Source organism: Eubalaena glacialis, chromosome 12 (assembly GCF_028564815.1).
Source record: "Eubalaena glacialis isolate mEubGla1 chromosome 12, mEubGla1.1.hap2.+ XY, whole genome shotgun sequence".
Lineage (NCBI taxonomy): Eukaryota > Metazoa > Chordata > Mammalia > Artiodactyla > Balaenidae > Eubalaena > Eubalaena glacialis.
The window spans coordinates 20,642,260-20,663,462 of record NC_083727.1 but is presented as its reverse complement, the minus strand read 5'-3'; the positions used below and the strand labels follow the sequence as shown (position 1 = coordinate 20,663,462).

Below are 21,203 nucleotides of genomic sequence, written 5' to 3'. Positions count from 1 at the left end.
CCTTCAGTCACAGTACCATGCTGTCTTCTATGCCTGGAATGCTCTTTCCCTGGTATCCACATGGATAACTATCCATTGCTTGCTATCCAATGTTTGCTCTATGGCACCTTCCTAGTGAAGCCTACCTGGACTTCTCTACTTGAATTGTAATTCCCATCCCAGTACTCCTAAGCTCTCTTATTTTCTTCTGCTTTTCTCTTTTTTCCATAGCATTTATCATCATCTAAGATAATTATTTTCTATTGTATCTTTGTCTACTTCTGGCATTCTAGATGCTCAGTTAATGTTTGTTGAACGTTGAGTGAATGAAATATACCCAGAGATAACAGGTCCTTTGGTATGAATGTTCCTTTTTCCTCTTTGTCTCTCTATAATCCTTTTTTATTTGTACGAAAAAATATTACATTTTGAAAATATTTCTACTTTTAAATAGCTGAATCTTTAATAAAGATAATAGCTGGCAGAAATGTAAGCAACAATCTTTCCCCAAGAGCTGGAAATAACGTACTTGAAGTTGTAAGAAAATTTATCAACACCATTATACTTTATGCCTTAATATTGTAGTCAGGTAAGAGGTTACCCAAGAGGTTACCTTTTTCCTGTCTTAATACTGCCTAAATTATTCAAAACTAGAGTTGGAAGGATTTTTTTATGGGAGAAAAGAATTGGCATATTTTTGATTGTTGAGGTAGGTTTTAAAATATAGCTTATTCTCCCCGTGTTTGAGATTCCCTCTTGTGTCTAAATTTGACACCTTAAAAGCTAGATGAGTTAAGATCCCTAACGAACATAGGGAGTGACTTAAACATATGGAGTCTCTCATTTAGTAACTACATTGTCATGTATTACATTTATAAATAAATCTAACTTCAGAGAGGTCATTGAAGAAAAACATAATGCAAAAGTTTTATGATTGTTATAAAAAGTATGCTTCTAAAACACATTTGTAATTCTTAATAATGCTGTTCTTTAAAAGTAGTAATTTGTTCAATTATAAATGAATTGATTCCATTTGGCATTCTTTTCTTAAAAGCATAATTTTTAATAGTGAAAATAATTTATTACAGATTTTATAAAATAAAGAGCAAAATATTAGCCATAATTTTACCACTCTAAAACATCCATTTTCATTTTGGGTTATTTTCTTTTCTCATATTCACCTTTCACACAGTTTTAATAGGGTACATAGTTTTTTTCCTGTCTTTTCCACTTAGATACATGTCATATCTATTTCTTCATGTTGCTATGCAGTCATTTTCACAATAATTTTTCAAGGTTATTTAATGATCCCTAGTGTAACTGTATTGTAGTGAACCTAAATATTTTCCAGGTGTTAGATGTTTAAGTTGCTTTCATTTTTTTAATCAAAAATAATGTTATAATGAAAACTTTTGTGTTTGTAGCTCTTTCTGGATCATTTTCTTAGGCTATAATCCCAAAGGCGAAATTCTTGTTTCACACAATATGAACACAGTAATGACTCTTGGTATATTGCCAACTTACTTTCCCAAATGATTGAACCAGTTTTCTGCTTCCACCAACGCATGAAAGTAAAGTTTCACTGCAACCTTGCTTACGATTTCTCATTTTTGTCCCTTTATCCTGTGGACCTTGTATTGTTAGCATTAAAAAGCCAGTATTCCATGTCAGCATGGGAGTTTAGAAAACAGTTTTAGGATGCCCAGTTTAAGTTCTCTCCCAAAAAGAAGAAAGAGGGAAAACGGGTGGCTGTGTTTGATTTAGCTGTGCCTAGAAGGATAGGAAAAAAGTCCACTGTTTGTTAGACTGGTCAGTTGAAGAAATATGGTATTTATACCAAATTAGTGTGAGTGATGTAATCTGGCTAACCATTTTTACCACCACAGAGGTTTACACTGACGTTTTATTCTGGAACAAAGTGGTTCACGAAAAGACACTACATTTATTTGTTTGCCTTTTAAGAATCTGAAGTTACTTAATAGTCTTACAACACAGTTTGATGCTTACCAAACATTTTGACTTAATCTTGGAGGACCACATAATTCTGCTTTGCTCATAATTAAATAATTTAACCCTTAGAAAAGTTAAATTCAATTGTTCCTGCTAATGGAGGTTTGGGTACTGGTTTTGTTTATTGTAGATAAAACAGCTAGAACTTTCCCCCACAATGACAGTGAATAAAGTCCGAGGAAAGAAACTTGGTCTCGGAGAAGAGCTGAGACTGATGGTAAGACTTTCGATTAGCATCATTTTTGTAGTAACTAGTTATTCTACAGCACTGAATAGTTTCAAGGTATGTTCGCATTCAGTATCTCACCTGTGAAGTTAGTAGAGTGATTTTGTTATTAACCTGCAGAGAAGTTACGGGACAAATTCAAGGGCTCGTGGTGGGTAAAGGTGTGCCTAGATGGTGTGCACTGGACTGTTGACACAAAGCTGTTGGCTGCAAATCTCTATCTGGTTTTACTACACCACAAAACACTTTTTAAAAATGCCTCCTGATTCTTTCATACACAAATTCATTGAGTTTCTACTCTGTCCTCTGGGACATAGATGTGAACCTTCAGAACATTCTGGTGTAGGAGTCAGGTCTGCAAAGAAGCCAGGACAGAAATGCATGGTGAATGCTCCAGCAAAGTGGATGCCAAGCGCTGTAGTGGCAAAGAGGAGAGTGGGCTGGCTCTGCCGGGCAGGGGATGTTTATACTGATGGTGAGTTTGGTATTAGAGCTGGGTCCCTAAAGGGTCAGGAAGGGTGACCCTTGTGGATCTCTTTGACTTTGACCAATGAGGATCAGTAAGATCGCTAAGAAAGCCCACAGATATTATGTCTTGAGAAATAACTTTTTCTGTGAAGAGCTCTAAGGAGATGACTACTTTCCTCCCCTGCTGCTATGCTTTTTTCTTCTGCAGACCAACTTTGTATGAGCTACTCCCATTTCCTAGGAGTTTTCCTTCCTTGAATCCCACATTTTCTTTCATGTCAGTTTACTCATTTCTTTATTCATTCACCCAATATACATACCGAATGCGGAGATTAAATAATGAGAAGGAGCCAATCTTTGGAGATGTGAAGCAAAAGCTTTCTGGATTGCAAAGGCCACGAGGCGGGAAAAGCTTGACATATTCTAGAAACAGAAATAAAGACTTTGAGACTGGAAATTAGGGTGTATTAGTAGTTGAGGTTCAGAGAGTAGGGAAGCTCTGGATCTTGGTAGGAAGTTGAGAATTTTTTCTAAGTGCAGCAGGAAGCCATTGGAGGGTTTTTAGCAGAAGAACAAAAAGATCTAATTTAACAAAAAGATCATATAATTTTAATATGATCTAGAAAGTTTAAAGAAAAGTGCATCCCAGTGACCTTTGCCACTTGATATACAGACAATGCGGATAATGGCTTTAGATTAAAGAGAGGCGAGGGGACAGTTGTGATTTAAAGAAGAGGGGATGACACCGGGATTTAGTGCACACCCACGTGTTTGTCATTCTTCTCCCCCTGTCTCAGTCCAGTGTGACAAGTTGCCAGCTGAGGACAGAGGGGATGGCAGGGATTCCCCTGCTCCCTCCAGGTTCTCTCAGACCCTGTGTTCATACTAAGGGGCTTGCAGGATCCTGTGCATCTCCATGTCAGTGCTTCCAGGAGCAACCGATAGTACTGCTGTCTCCTTGGCAGCAATTCAGCCATCACAGTGAGCGATGTCACGTTCATGATGCAAATGAAGAGGAGCTGATTGACTGATAAAACTTTATTACTTAAGCCATGCCGGTCACTTCTTTATACCGCCTTATCCCTTAATCCCCTGCCTTCCCATGAACTAATAGCGGGTGGGGAGAAATGTTCCCCGACCGTTCAGGAGGATCACTGAGAATCTCCCTTTAGGCATTTGAAGTTGACTAAGAAGCAATTTACTCTGCTGCCTGACACTCATGGGAACAGCAGGCGCCACTGAAGAGAAGTGGGAGGGAAGGCGGGCTCTGCTGAAGGGCTTGTTGGGTTCATAGAAATGATTGAGAATGAAAACTCTGTGATTTTACTAGTTAAATTCTGATATGCGCATCAGGTCTTCAACAGTCTGACATTCCGGGGCTTCATTTCATTTAAATGAGCATGCAGAAGCTACCTAATAGGGAAAACAATGAGGGACTAAATTACCTTACCTGTTATTCTGTTTTCTTGAATTGCTTTTCCCCTAATTACCTTTAATCTGATTCCAAGTTCTTTTTCAAAACACACTTTACACATTTTTGAGACGGTTGCTTGCTATCCCCTCCACCTCCCTCCCTCCTCTGTGGGTTTCCTCAGTGCCCTATTTATACGGCTCTCAAAGACGGGTAGCACTTACCACGTTCTCACTAGCACTATTCTCTCTCTTTGTAAATTCCTTAAGAGTTCGAATCATAGGCTTATTAATTGCTGTCTTCTCTTGTGCCTGGCGTATTTCTTTGTAGACTGTATGAATTTAATATGAGTTTTGAAATTCTAATTTTGGTGGAAACGTTTGTTGGAAAATTCTATTATACACTCTCATGCCACCTTGGGATGGCAGGGAAGTCAAATATTATGGCCATGGGACAATCATTGTGCCCTCCATTTATTATTCTTGACTCTTGAGGTAGCTGAGTCTCTATCCCTTTATATTAAACACCTTAGAGCACGCAACTTTTTTTTTTTTTTTAATTTATTTTATTTATTTATTTTTGGCTGTGTTGGGTCTTCGTTGCTGAGCGCAAGCTTCCTCTAGTTGCAGCGAGCGGGGGCTACTCTTCATTGCCATGCGAGTTCTTCTCATTGTGGTGGCTTCTCTTGTTGTGGAGCACGGGCTCTAGGCACATGGGCTTCAGTAGTTGTGGCACGAGGGCTCAGTAGTTGTGGCGTGCAGGCTCTAGAGCGCAGGCTCAGTAGTTGTGGCGCACAGGCTTAGGTGCTCCGCGGCATGTGGGATCTTCCCGGACCACGGCTGAACCCGTGTCCCTGTTAGAAGGTGACTGAATCTCAGTGACACGTTGCTTCAGGATCTGGGTGGCAACTTCAGGAACATTTCTCTCTAGCTCCAAACACAGTTTCAAGTTTCTGCTGTCAGATGTCCCTCTGGGTGAGACGGTTCTTTAGGACATCAGTTCCACCATGTTCTTGGTTTGCTGGCTTTCTCAGAGCACGCAACTTTTAAAATACAATTTTCAATTTTATTTTTTGAAATTATTCTGTATCTTTTTCTTGTTACAGCTGATCATGGGTCTTTTAGGCCCAAGCTTCATTTATGTGTGTTTGTCTGGGAGGGGGATTAGGATCTTTCCACCTAGGTACTAGAATAGAAAATGCATAAGCTTTGTGACAGGTTGCCACATGGAGAACTTTTAGGTTGATGGCCAAGCTTGAGTCAGCAAGGTAGCCAGATATCTGCTGTATGAAGAAATATGTGGTTACCAGGTACCTCTCCTAACAACCATAAAGCATTTTTTCCCCTCTAACTTTCATGATATAAAATATTTTTACAGAAGTAGTTACCCTTATCATCCACTCATTCAGCTCTGACAGTGCCAGCCTGCTAAACCTGGCAAACACTTCCCTCAGGACCTTTGCAATTATAGCTCCCTCTGCCTGGATTGCTCTTTTGCCACCCTCCCTCTTATGGCTGGCTCCCTCACTTCCTTCAGCTCTTTCTTCAAAGATCACTGTTTTGAGATGCCTTCATGAGAACTTATATAAAATATTACCAAGTCCATGGGGCAATATTACCCACCCAACCCTCCCTTTCCCCCTTATCCTGTGTGGCCGATTGCTAAAATAATGAAACTTGCTCTCTATGTCCAAAACTCCATGCAAAGGGACATTGTGGTTCCCTTCATCAAGAGATGAACTATATTTTTCCATTCTCTTGAATCTGTGCTGGCCTTATGACTTGCTTCAAATGATAGAATGTGGTGGAAGTGATGTGCAGATTCTTAGAGCTGTGCTGTCTAATACGCGAACCCTTGCCACATGTGACCACTTCTATTTAATTTAAATCGATTACAATTAGATAAAATTTAAAATTCAGTTCCTTAGTTGTACCAGTCATATTTCAGGTACATACCAAATACCAACACCCAGCTAGTGTTGCCATATTGACCTGCATAGTTGTAGAACATTTCCATCATTATAGAAAGTTTTATTTGGACAGAGCTATTGTAGAGCTAATGCCTCAAAAGATCTTGCAGTTTTCACTCTGCCCTTTGGGAACACCAATCATCATGTTGAAGAAACCCAGTCCAGCCTATTGGACAATTCGAGACCATATAGAGGGAAACCGAGGTGCTCTAGCTAATAGCCAGCAGTAATTTCCAGACATGTGAGTGAGACCATCTCGGACTTCTATTCCCATTCAAGTCACGGATGATTACAGCCTTAGGAGTAATCCCCCATGGCAGTAGCAGAAGAGCTGGTCAAATTGCCAGTCCACAGAATCATGAAAAATAAATTGTCGTTGTTTTAAGCCAATATGTTTTAGATGGATTTGACACAATAGTAATAACAGTTACTACCTTCAATCTAATGACTGCATTCATTTTGAAACTATGCCCTATGCAGTTACCTCATGAATTAGGATATGGAAAAATGAGGGAAGATGAAGTATCACCCCTTTAAGTGAGATCAGTTCCTTGTTTAGGGAGAGAAAAGGATATTTGCTATTAATAAAATAATGACCCACAGCAAACTGAAATACTTCGTACTTACTAGCTGAGTTAGATTATAGGGGAAAATTAACTTTGCATCAAAAATTATTTACCAATAATTTTCAAACTAGTTCAAATAATCCAGAGCTAACTGGAATCCAATAATTATTCCATTTTAGAGTAATCAGATTTGGGGGACTTTGGTATATTTTGCTTGGTCATAATTTAAAATCGTACATAGTATTTAATTCTGAAAGCATGTCTTCTTTTATTCATTGTTCCTCAAGCGTTTATTGAGTACTTTCTGTATATGTCTAGACAGGCACTGAGAATTTTGAATGATTAAGAGGTGAGCCTACCCTGGAAGAACTGACAGTATAATGGAGGGGACAGAGGCATGGTCACAATATATCAGGATGAACTGTGTTAAAGAAATAGGATGTGCTCTGGGAACACTGAGGTGGGAACATACTACTTATACAAGATGAGCTTTTACCTTGCAGATGAGGGGGGAGAGAGGTTAGTAAATAAACAGAGTGCCTAGAGGACATTTTTGGGAAAAAGAGCAGAATTATTTTATTTTAATAACTTTATTGAGATACTATTCACATAACATGAAATTCACTCTATTAAAGTGATCAGTTCAGTGGCTTTTAGTGTATTCAGAGTTGTACCACCATCATCACTATCTATGATAGTTTTGGAACATTTTCATTACCCCCCAAAGAAGCCTGACCCATGAGCAGGTACACATTCTTTCCTCAACCTCCCATCCCTAAGCAGTCACCAATCTACTTTCTGTCTCTAGACACTTACCTATTTGGACATTTCATAGTAATGGGTTTTTGTGTGTGGCTTCTTTCACTTAGCATAATGTTTTCAAGATTCAACCATGTTGTAACATGTATCACTATTTCATTCATTTTTGTTGCTGAGTAAGATTCCATTGTGTGGATATACAACATTTTGTTTATCCATTCACCAGTTGATGGTGACTTTTTTTGTTTTTTGTTTTTGGCCGCACCGTGTGGCATGCGGGATCTTAGTTCCCTGACCAGGGATGGAACCCATGCCCCCTGCAACGGAAGCGTGGAGTCTTAACCACTGGACCACCAGGGAAGTCCCCATTCACCAGTTGATGGATGTGTTTGGGTTGTGTCCACATTTTGGCTCTTACGAATAATATTGCTATGAACATTCATGTACAAGTTTTTATGTGAACATATGCTTTTTGTTCTCTTAGGTATATACCTAAGAGTGGTATTGCTGGGTCATATGATAACTGTGTTTAACATTTTTAGGCATTTCCAAATTGTTTTTCAAAGTGGATGCACCATTTTAAGCATTCCAACAACGGTGTATGAAGGTTCCAACTTCTTCACATCCTTGCCAATACTTGTTATTGCCTGAGAACAGAATTGTTTTGAATGAAAATACAAAGTCATTAAAATAGAAAAAAATTCCAATTAGATCATGTTATACTCATTTAAGACCACCTAAATATAAGTCATGTGATATTAGAACCTAAATCTGAATGACACTTTGTAGCTCTGTGTACAAAACAACTCTGTTGGAGTCTAATTATCTTATCATTAATGTTCACCAGGTGGTTAGGAAATGCTGGTTTTCTTTTATGTCTAATTGAGAGGTAAAGGGCAGTGAAATGATTATATGTGTAGTGCTGTTGAAAATTAAACCCATTTCTGACATGCAATTAAATATAATTGAAATAGAACAAATTGAATAACAAAATTAAATTTGCAAAGTAGAGTATGAACAGATATTAAATGTATGCTGTCCTCTAGGATATTTGGGTGGTGAGTTGGCATTAGAGCTCGAGCCCCATATTTTTACTTTCTCTGCGTAGTTCCCACCTGCCCACGCTTGCCTCCTCTACTTCCCTACCTCGGCGTCTCCAAGGAGTTCAGGAGACATTCCCCCGCCAACACCCTGTGCAGAGAGGATTGTTTTATGAAGCGCTGGGGTTTAGTGTGGTCAGGAAGGAAAATAGGTTCTCCAGACCTGTGGGGCTTTCTCTCAGACTCAGACTTTTTTTGTGGCCATGACGCGTGGCACGCAGGATCTTAGTTCCCTGACCAGGGTTCGAACCCGTGACCCCTGCAGTGGAAGCTCTGAGTTCCAATCACTGGACGGCTGGGGAAGTCCCCAGACTAGTTTTTTTTAATGACTATCAGAGATCTGACAATGATACTATAAACAAACAAAAATATATATCTGACAGCCCCCCACCATCACCACCGTCTTGTCCAGCTCTTCAATGACTTTCCAGCACCCAGTATTTGTTAAGTCTCAGGTGCACAGGACACAGTCACTGTCACGCCATTTCTCTCTACTCCTTGCCTGCCCTTCTCATCCCTCCCCACCTGTGATGGTCTCTTTCAACTTCATTACCAGTGTTTTTCTGTTGTTCAGTTTCAGTTTTTTATGTAAGATTATTCTGATATTTCTAGAAATTAAAAATGTTTGCTTTTTATTTACTGTGGAAGATGAGGATATGGCCTCCAAATACCCCGTCATCCCAACATATATCAAATGCTGTTAAGAAAATACTTATGTTCAGAAGGACTTTGTTGATTCTAAACTACTATTAGAGTGTAATATTTTAGAAAATGAAAAGTTGAGTTTTCATAATGCATTGCCGAGGAACTGTATTAAAAGCAAAATATTAGAGCCAGTAGGTGTTTATGTACATAATTTAAGAGGTAACAATATTAGGAGCAATTTTGATTTAGCTACAGTATTAAAATAGCACATGAGAAAGTCTTCATTTACTCTTATCTTGCAGTAGTCACTGGACGAGTTTTGTTGTTTTTAAACCCTAGTCAATAAAGTCTTAATCACCAAACATTTTACAGGAGCAGAGGTGAAAGTTTGACCCTACTTAAAACCACAGAAGTGCTAAAGACAAACTATTCTGAGACATATATTTGCATGAAAAACGTCACAAGGGAAAAATTGTAATTGCCTCAGCATGCGAGATGGAATATATTTTAAGATAATTGGAGACTGTCTTTTATGTGTTCTCTTTGGTTTAGTTTTGATTTCATGTACTTTAATTTGTTTCTATCTCTTAATTTTTTTCTTAATATATTCCAAAGAATGTAAAACACTTCTGAGGATCTCATTACTACTTGTGAAATCGCCTCTATCTCTACCACTGGATGTAATTTTTTTGGTCAGTCAGTCTTATAAGAAAAAGTATCTTAGATTTAGCAGTCTGATGGTAGTGATAACCCTAAAAGTACATTTTGTGTAAGATCAAATATACTGTAGCAATTTCCCTTAGGTGAATATTGTAAATTTTGGAGGTTCTGATGGGTTTTTTTCATATAAGTTCTACAGGAATCATCTTTTTGCCTTTATTCATGTTTCATCATTCATATGCGTAAAATTTACATTTTTACTTCTAATCTCGCTAACATGCTGGTGATTAGACATTCCCTTGACAAGTGTGATCAGAAGTGGTCTAATTGAAGATGTTCCATGACTTGAACACATAACGTTACAAATTCAACTTTTGCTTCTCTTTGCAAAGGCACTGAGACGTGAGTTAAAGGAGAAAGAGTATTCTGTCCTGAATGCTATAGACCAAGCTCGAGTTTTCCTGGCTGATCAACCAATTGAGGCCCCTGAAGAACCAAGAAGAAACCTACAATCAAAAACAGGTGAGACTGATTTCTTTAGTACATCATAAAAACACACGTGAGGAGAACAAAACACCAGAATCAACAAGAGAATTTTCTTACAGCATATCAGGACCTGATATTTTAAAATTTCTTACAGAATTTCAGGATCTAGTATTAAAATTTCTCTTTTAAGTATTACTTTAGTCAAATATGTCATTTTAAACAAATATTTAGATTCTTAAATTAAAAAATAAAATGGCTGTATACTTCAGTATCATTATTTTGAAGGGGAATTAACTGCAGAAAAATACTTTGTTAAAAAGAATAGTGTAACTAAAAATAATTTCTTTAAGAAATAAAAATTTATATTTCTTATATTTAAAGTACATGATAAATAATTGTAAGTAGAAGAATATTTAAAATACAAGAGTAAACATAAATTATTTAAATATCTACAAAGTAAGATTATTTAACTTCTCTTTTTCAAGATTACTTTTTTAAATAAGACACGAAAGCCCCTTTCTTTTACAAGCAGACAACAGAATTTCTTTAATTTAAACATAACAACCTATATTATTTATGTACTTTGGCTTAAAACTGAAACAGTATCTACCTTACTAGCAGATAGTAATAAATCACATAGTAGTTTTAAGAGATGAATTTGGGGGCCAACACATATCTTTATTTTGATTTTTCACTTTTGGCATAAAAGCATTCTGATGCATTTTAAAAAATAAACATGCCATTCAAAATATTTTCTCATCATTCACTTTCCATAGTAAAAGCAGACCTGAAAGACTGCCTCATGCTATGTCCAGCAGTGTAGTTCATGAGCATTTATTACTTGTAAGGGAAGTACAGTTGGAAAATGCTTTGACTGTAGCTGGAACTGGATCAGACATTTGGAAAGTAGCCATTTTCCTCCTCAGCCTTTCTCAGGGAAGCTCTACTTCAATTGGAATAAATTTCCCATCAGGATCATGATTTTCTTGACCCGTTGTGTGTGTGTGTGTGTACAGAGACACACACAGCATACTTACCATCTCTTCCAGCGTTGGTTTTTATTTTCTGCTGGCAGTATCACTGTTTTTCTAGTCAGCCTACCGGGGACCTAAGTCATTGTTGAGTCTCCGCCTCTCTCAGTCTGCACATCACTCATGATTGTTACTTCTATCTTTGGAGAATTATGCCTTCTGAATTATATATGTATTATATACACACACGGACATATGTATGCCCACAACATGCACACAGCTACATAGCAGGTGGTTGAATGACTTGTATGCTGAGCACACTCGGGGGTGTGGGTAGGAAGCGATTAGCTGGGACAGGATCGTTGGAAGCAGCAGCCCAGAGTGGGGAGCAGAGCGGCTGTGTGTCAGGGGAAGTCAGCAGAGCTGGGGCGGGGGAGGTGGGGTCAGGGGCTGTGCCTGGACAGGACGTAGGAGTGAGGAGCTTGTACGTGCTGTCTGGTGCAGATTACAAGGCCCTGGAAAGTTGGACAGAGCATTTCGACTTAAATACAGCACGAAGAAGGCGCTATTTCACTGGGTTTTTGTTTTTTTTTGTTTGTTTGTTTGTTTGTTTTTTATTTCTGGCTGCGTTGGGTCTTCGCTGCTGCACACGGGCTTTCTCTAGTTGCTGCGAGCGGGGGCTACTCTTCGTTGTGGTGTGCAGGCTTCTCATTGCAGTGGCTTCTCTTGCTGCGGAGCACGGGCTCTAGGTGCACAGGCTTCAGTAGTTGTGGCTCGTGGGTTCAGTAGTTGTGGCACACGGCCTCTAGAGCACAGGCTCGGTAGTTGTGGTGCACGGGCTTAGTTGCTCCGTGGCATGTGGGATCTTCCCGGACCAGGGCTCAAACCCGTGTCCCTTGCATTGGCAGGCGGATTCTCGACCACTGCGCCACCAGGGAAGCCTGGGTTTTTGTTTTTTAAGCTTGGAAGAAAAATAAGAAGTTCACCTGTCTCACCTTATCCAATTTAAAGTCTACCTTAAATCTGCTTGTCTCATCTCCTTGCTTCCCCAGTACTTTTCAGAGAATGGAGGAAACGTTTTTATAATAAGCTATTTCATAGCAGTAAAAAAGTGTTATATCACTAGAGTTTCACTTTGCTATAAATTTTCTTCCTCAGTGGTTAGTCAGTTTAAAGGGTAAAAACATATTGCTTTTGAGTCCTTATTTTGCTGTTACATCAGGACATTTTTAAGACCTATTTTCATATACTATATTTGGGAGGCAAGAAAAAAAGTCATGTCAATTTAACTTTATGATTTTTTTTTGTTTTGGAGTGGTTTTTTTGCCTGTTTTTTTTACAATTAGCAATTTTCACCCTTTCTCCTTTCCTGATATTATTTTGTGTAATGTTGGCTGACTTTACCTCTTGTTAAAAGTAAATAAAAGAAAATGATCCGTAATAGCTTTTATACTTTGTTGTTTACCATGACTTACGAACAACTGTTATCAGTAATAGTGTTTGAACATTAGTTATCTTGTGTGATGCTACTCAAAGTACTCAATATTGGAGGGACTAGAGCAGGGAGAAATTGTATAATGATTTTTTGGTTCTATTTAATAAGCATTTATTGAGTATGCTATGTGTAATGTGCCAAAGGACACACCAAGGTGAATCCATCTCTTTGTTTTTAAGTAACTATTCCAGAAAATACTTCTTGCCATGATTTTTCTCTCCCAAAGCCTTTTCTCCTGGCTCCTTTTTTTTCTGTTATCAATTATCTTATAGTGTCATATGTGTATCTATGCATTTTATGATAGCTTATGGAGTTTTATTTTATTACTGCATAGCACAGGATGAGTTGCTCTCAGGCATCTTTTAATTGATAAATGCTGTTGAAAACAAGCAAACTAATTATTTCAACCAAGTGATCAGTTGCTGACAAAGAATTTTATCAGGTATGCTCTGCTAGATATTTTCTTTTTTCCCCCAGTTTTACTGAGATATAATTGACATAACATTGTACAAGTTTAAGGTGTACAACATAATAATTTGGTATTTGTATATATTGTGAAATGATCACCACAGTAAGTCTAGTTAACATCTATCACCTCACATAATTACAATTTTTTTCCCTTGTGATGAGAACTTTTAAGATCTACTCTCCTAGCAACTTTCAAGTATGTATATTTTAAACATTTAAAAATCATTGCTAATATTAACTCCCCTATTTCAGCCCCTTACCATCTTTTGCTAGGACTTTTCAGTACTTTCTTTTTTTTTTTTTTTTTTTGCCACGTTGCGTGACTTGTGGGATCTTAGTTCCCTGACTAGTGATTGAACTCACGCCCTTGGCAGTGAAAGTGTGGAGTCCTAACCACTGGACCGTCAGGGAGTTCCCACAGTACTTTTTTTGTGTGTGTGTACATCTTTTTTTTTTAATTTTTAATTTTATTCATTTTTTTTATACAGCAGGTTCTTATTAGTTATCCATTTTATACATATTAGTGTATATATGTCAATCCCAATCTCCCAATTCATCACACCATCACCACCATCCCCCTCCACTTTCGCCCCTTGGTGTCCATACGTTTGTTCTGTACATCTGTGTCTCTATTTCTGCCCTGCAAACCGGTTCATCCGTACCATTTTTTTAGGTTCCACATATATGCGTTAATATACGATATTTGTTTTTCTCTTTCTGACTTATTTCACTCTGTATGACAGTCTCTAGATCCATCCACGTCTCTACAAATGACCCAATTTCGTTCCTTGTTATGGCTGAGTAATATTCCATTGTATATATGTGCCACATCTTCTTATCGATGGGCATTTAGGTTGCTTCGCAGTACTTTCTTAATTGGTATCCCTGCATCAACATAAATAGATGCTACAGGGATACACCTAAAACACAAAACTGGCATTTAAAAACCACTGGTAGTCACTGACATGGGATCTGAGCTCCTTTACCTGCCATACAAGGCTGCACAGTGATGTGGCCTCAGTTTTCCAGTGCGGCAGCATCTCATGCCTCTCTCTGCTCCAAACTAATGTCCGTTTGACACCCACCAGCGTCTCATGGTGTTCTGCAGGTAATGGTCTTCTTAACTTTATTCTCTTGTCCATTCTGGTTTTTTTCTGCCCATAGGTCCCTCCTACCTGATCTCCAACTCCTTCCTCCTTTGCCTGCCCAGCCCCTGCTCATTCTGTCCCACTCACTGCAGGCTTTGTTTCTTACTGGACCCATTCCTCTCCCAGCTCTCCTCCTTGCCTCCCTGGTACCCTGTCATCTCTCTGACTATATTATTAATATCTGTATCTGAAGCTCAGCCCTGCCCTTGCTTAGTGACCTTTCTCAGTTACTGAGAATCTGAAAGAATGTGAACAATTATCTGAGCAGCCAAGATAGATATGATGTAGAAAATAAAGCGAAGATCTTATTAGCTCATAGAAAAACTACCCTCTCAGAGGTATTAACTCTTACTTTAGACACTGTTGTAACTAGTTTAACTTGTTTTCCAGTGAATTATGGGTATGTAGCAAGGTGGAAATGACAGGACAGGGGAAAAGGGTGACAGTGAGAAATGACTTCAAGAAGTCTGACAGCAATGACGAGAAAGAAAATTATAAAAAGGATACATGGGGATTCTAAAATAAAACAAAACAGAGTAGTCTTTGGGGCCTTTTACAACAAAAGAAAAGCTGAAGCTATGAATTGTGGTTTGTTTATTTTTGAAGACAATATAAATCAGTTAAGAGAAGACATAGGAGTTTATACTATATTTTAGTAAATTTCCTTCCAAAATGGCAACTGTAAAAAAAAAATCAGGTTAAATGAATGAAATGTAGCTCTCTGGATCACTCAGCTACCCAGAATTACTCATTCCGCTTATAAATGGTTATTAAGTCAATATAATTTTTAATCGGACTAAAATTACCTGAATAATTACAGAAATTTTACACAGTTCACAACTTTGTCAATAGTTCCCTTATCTTGAGTGATGTGGAACTACTTAATTGGATTTCAATTGTGTCATGTCAGTGTATAACATTTCCTCTTAGTGAAGTTGAATTGTTTCTCATTTGATTTTAACCACCTGGTTTATATCTGTTAAAAAGTAGAACAGTGGAACAACAAATGTCTCATCATTATTCACATTGTTCTTTGTATTTGTACTTCTCAAACCACTTTTGTTTTCTCCTAACTATCTCAATGAGTTGAGCAGATCATACAGTATGCCTTTTTAAAAAAAATTTAAATAAAAATACAAAGGCTAAGAAAATATTGTGGTGCCGACCAAGGTCATCAGCTAATGTAGGGTAGATCGAGGGACAGAGCACTAAGCTTCTATGTTGGTGACTCTCCTTAACCCCTGGTTTTTTGGCTGGCTTTCAACTCATCCTTTCATTTTTATCTCCTCTCTCTTTCTCTCTGCTCACTGGCCACTGACCTCCTAGCTCCTTCTTGACTTTCAGTGTCTAGAGCGTCTTAACCCTGCACGAATATTTCTTGGCTTCTTCCTTGTTCACCCAACCTCCCTGCTGTTCTCAGTCCCAGATTTGAATTCCTTTGAAAACCACACAGCTGCATAGTGAAAGTAGATGTCCAAGACAGCCCGAACACCTCTTGAGGTAGTCAGGGAATACACGTGCCTTCTCACATGTTCGTTACCTGCAGCTTAGGTTAAAAGTCAAAATTGCACAGGGGAGTTAGAGCCTTATGTCTACGTCCCCCTCTCTACCACACACACAGATGCAGGCAGGTGTGTATGCAGATGTGCATGCACACACACACACATTTTATGAGTTGAGGCTATGGTATCGATTACTAAATTAACACTTTAATAGGATATTTCACCTCTAACAGTGTTTAGAAAATTATACAAATGATTGTATATGTGGGTGTAGAAAAGCTGTTTTCCTCTGCTCAGGTTTTAATTTTAAGACAAAAAAAGATTGCTTTTTTTTTGTTTATAAATTTCCCCTTGAGTCTTCTTTAAAATTTATTCCAGTCAAGGCGTTACTATTACTACAACTATTATTTTACTGCAGGCTGTCTGAACATTATTTCTTTTTCAGCCTGGTGAACTTACTTAATGTATTTTGTTTCATTTAAATGATAGAGGGGAAAAAAAGCAGCTATTGCTTTAGTGTGTTCATAGTTGTATGTAGTGTCTATAGTTGTGTATGTGTGTTGTTTATTCATACACAGCTTTTTATAGTTGTATACGATTGTACCTGTGATTAATGGCTAATAATAAACCTTTCAGATAAAAAAGTATGTATGGATTAGTGTTCTTCCTCTTTGGTCTTTGACAGCTGTGTGTGTATTTAGTAGTAGTTAATATTTTAACTCAGAATATACTGTTTTCTTTTAATTATTAAATGCTTCATAATATTTTAGAAAGCCAATTAGGAGTATTTTTCACCTATGTGAAATCTCATATATTTTATGATACAACAAAGAAGTAATAAATGACATTTTTCGGTCCACTATGTCAGTCCATTTTGTGCCAGTATTAGCAAACTTGTGCAAATAAAATTTCATGATCATTAAATGAGTGAAAAGGTGAAATTATCATAGAGTTTAGAAATTACTTTTATACTGATTCTCAGTATAACATAAGGTTACATAAAAAAGATGGCAATAATTATTTCCTTGCATCTCATAAAATGAGGCCAAATTACACATAACCTAACCTAAGTAATTAGGTAGTAAAACTCATGGGTGTTTTTCCCCAGGGCATTTTTTGTTTCCCTAATAACCGCTTTATTAATTAGAACCCCATTCATTGTAAATGACAGACAGCCAGCTTCCATAAGTGTAGGCACATGGATGAATGTATTAGCCCCCGTAACCAAATTACAGTGAGGGCCAGGACACAGCTGGCCACAGGAATCGAAATGGCAGTCAGAGCCTTTCTCCATGTCTTCCTTTCTGCCTCTCTCCACAAGTTTTCATTTTCTTTGCTTTCCTATGACCTTATACCTCACAACCACATACCAGGGAGGGAAAACCCTTCTTTAGATCCAGCACATTCCAGGAGAGAGCAACAACTCACTCAGCTTGAGTAACATGGAGCTCAGGGTCTTCTGGGATTGGCAGACCCCCTTTATAAGCATCATGTTAGATGGAGGAGGAATCAATGCCCAAAAAGGAAGGGAGAAGAGAGAAATGTTAGTCAACATAGATGTTCACAACAAATCAACATTTATCAGCATCCTACAGTGTTCCAGGCACCGTTTCCTTTAATTCTCATAACAACTCTTTGAGGTATGAGTACTGTTACCACCCATTTGACAGATGAGGAAACTGAGACTTTGAGATGTTTGGATGCCTACTGTCACCCATGTGACAGAGCTGAAACACCAACTCAGGCTTGTCACAACCCTTGATGCCCTGAACCATCATAGCATACTATCTTAACTACCCCAATAATCAAAGCACTTCTAGATAATCAGTAAAAATAAGATTTTGCTTTCTATATTCCTCTACTTATAAAAATTTCATGCAATAATTAATATGCTTTCCCCTTCATTCTTACTTTTCCTTTTCTGAAATATTAGGCTGCTTAATAGAATGACATACCAGTTCACTGATTTCCTAGCACCAAGGGAGAAGGTGTTTAGGCAATATTAGACTTTGTCTTTTTAATTTTCATAAAAATACTTGAAGGAATAATAATTGCTTTCTGGCCTATAGACCAAGGCAATAATTTAATTAGCTTTGTTTTTTTTTTTTTTTTGAATACTAATTACTTTTATTTTTTTTATTTTTATTTTTTCACACACACTGTATTTTATTTTTACAAGAGATAAATAGACTGACACCAAGCATTGTACATGGATGACCACAACAAAAGCAACAATGATTGCAATTACCAAACATGAAACACACTCATACTATGTCATAATATTGACGTTCAGTCCAGTAATCCTCCACTGTAACAGCTCCTTTACTTTGCAGTGAAAATTGATTTGTATATTCTTTGCCTCTGAGTTCTTGTGGGATTTTTTCTTTTTTTAAATTCAACCAGAAAGTCACAAAAATTATACTCATCCTCATCAGTTCACTCAGTCCCATGTAATTAATTCTTTTTTTTTCATCTTGATCTTTTGTTAGCACTTTTATGAGCTCATCAGTTTTTCATTAGAGTTCTGAAAATGCTTATTCATTCAGTTCAGCAGTACAGTCAGGTACCAGCTTTGTTAAGTTATTAACAAACTTTAATTAGCTTTGTTAAGTCCAAATTAGATTAGTAAAGTTATAATGCATGAAAAAACACAGAAAAATATAATGTTACTTTCATTTCCAGTGTTAACTACAGAGATCCAGTGTGATCCTTCCCATTTTAAGGTTCCATAATGTATGAATGGATGTAATGAATCCAGTCTTCAACTTTCCTAAAATATAATGAGCCGGCTGAGTAAGCGTATTGATTGGATAAAAATTTCACAAACTTGTTTGCATGCTAATGAATACCATCATAGTGAAATTCAATTTAAATAAATCAACATTCTTGATGAAGAATTATATGATAACAAAGGTTAGTTTGATGGACACAGCATTTTAAATTAATTGTTTACTATCTGTTATGGTCTCTAATCACCATTACAGCCATCCATAAATCACATGTGCCTAGTAAAAAAAGATGGCAATAATTTACATGTATGTATTTTATTGAAATCAACATCTGGAGTGTCACTCTTATCTAAACATAAAGCACAGGAGGAGACTAAACGCTTTCAGTGTGGTGTGTTCCTCTTTTCCTGTTGTTGCTGTTCCTCTTGAGAGCTGGAGTCTTCACGAGTGAATTGGAGGGTTTGCTATCTTTTAAAAAGTATAATCCTAGCCAAGGCATAAATTCTCCACTTTAAACTTCTCACTTATTTTGGCAGTACATAAACCTAAGACATGCCTAACTTCTTTCGTAAGAATGGCTAAGCTTGAATAGAAAGCCCAGGACTTCTTTTGTACGTTGATGGATCATTAGCGGCTATGTTCCTCAGGGAAGCAGCCTGGGGAGAGATGGGCAGTGGTGTGGCCAGAAATGCGAGACTTTAATTGAAGAGCACTGTCCTTTGATCTTAAAGGTAAATTTTTTTTATCAAAACAAAGATATTGAACATAGATCTATTTATTCATTTGACCAGTACTTATTGAATGCCTACCATGTGCCAGGTAGTATTCTAGATATGGGGAGACAGCAGTGAACAAAACATATCCTTGCCCACCTGGCACTTACATTCCCAATTTCTATTCCCCCCTCTCAGGACCATCAGTGACCTGTCTGCTGCTGTCCAGCACTCAAAACTGACTTGAATAAATTATAAAACTGCCATTAGTGTGAGGAAATTCAGGGAATATTCCATTACAGAAAATGGATCTCATGTGGCTTAGCTAGTTCTGTTCCATGGCTTTTCTGCTGTTCCTACCTTTTTCCTTGGAGGTTAACCTTCTTAATGGTCTCTTCATGCTTCATCCTTAGCTCAGTGCTGGGTTTACTTACTTTGGCCCACTTTATAGGAAGAGTGAAACATTAAAGTATTCAGACTCTAGCTCAACCTTGATTGACTTCTGGTCAGAAGTGCTGGTTATCTCTCTCCATGGTGTGGTCTATATTCCTATTATCTCCATCCATCCCACCTCTACCCATAACCCCCATTAATACCTTATATTTTGGTATCTGTGGAAGATGTTCCCTAAATCTCTTTACTTTGGAGTTCTTGCTTTTCCCTAAATGTATCTGTCCACGATCTTTTTTTTCCCCTTAAGTGTTTGACAAGTTCGTTGGCAGCATGGATGGATCCTTATCATCTTTATCATATTCCTACTGAAAGATTTAGGCTACACATTATCAGGTTAATCTACTTTGGGTAGCCTCTTACTATTGTCATCTTTATAATTTATTAGATGAAAATAATTAGAAATATTGTAGTAATCAGCTGATGGCACTTGATGGTGTACTTTTAATCTGGTTCCTAATGAATTGTCACCAGTTATCATACAGTATAGGAAGTGGGCAGGGTCCTCTTCAACACTGATCATTTCAGACAGATTAAGTTGATCTTAATCATGTAATCAGAAAATTTGAGGAGAATATGTTTTGCATTATCTGAATCAGGAGCATCTTTTGGTCACGAAGAAGAGAGAGAAAAATGGAGTGGGGATGAAGTCGGAGAGTGAGAGTAAGTCAGGTCTAGTCTCTAGATCTACAGGAATGCTTTGTTTTTTCCTGTGAATTCTTGTTGGCTAATCAACTTGGTTTGCTTATGTGAAAATCTCTAGAGATATCTAAACCTCCCAGACTTAGTAACAAAATCATTTTAAAAATGAAAGAAATTAACCTCTGTTGAAGCTTTTCTGTGTGCCAGGCATGTATCAGTAGCTTTATAGATATTAACTGAAGTTCAAGGAGATAAGGAATATATCTATGATTATATAACTAGTTAGTATTGGAATTGGCCTATGAACAAGTCTTTCCTTGCACCATATTGTCCATGGGGTGAAAATGCTACTCTGGAGAATTTTTTCCTATACTTGTTTGTCTTAATATCTCCTCTTCCTCTCTTGATGAAATACAATAAGATTATAGATACATGTAAAAAATAAGCAAACAGTACAAATAAGATGGAATTACCATACTTGAAATGACTTTGTAAGGTTTATCCTTTTCTTTCACAGTAAAAAAAAAAAGTGGTTTTTTTGGTTGTTTTTTTTTTTTAATATAAATGCTGTCATGGGTTTGGAAAGGAGGAAGAAAAAACAAGTGGGAAGATTTCCACTTAAAATTATGAAGTTGAATATTCTCAATAAAGAGTAAAGCTGGAAATTCCATTCAGAAAATTGAAAATTTCAATTCAGTAATTATATATATTGAGGACATACTAGTCTCTAGACTGAGTACTGCAAAACCAAGATGAAAAGAACAAACATGCATGACATAAGGCTTTAGACTCTAAAAAGTCACTAT

At 37.4% G+C, this 21,203-nt stretch overlaps 1 protein-coding gene across 8 annotated transcripts in view; it reads left to right on the top strand.

The window, feature by feature from the left end:
* Positions 1-21,203, top strand: part of UTRN (utrophin) — a 519,047-nt gene that overhangs the window by 382,121 nt on the left and 115,723 nt on the right. For all 8 annotated transcript variants that reach the window (XM_061207128.1, XM_061207126.1, XM_061207127.1 and 5 more), the window contains one exon: positions 10,186-10,315. In XM_061207128.1, the coding sequence (XP_061063111.1) occupies positions 10,186-10,315 (130 nt within the window). The remainder of the gene's footprint in view (positions 1-10,185; positions 10,316-21,203) is intronic.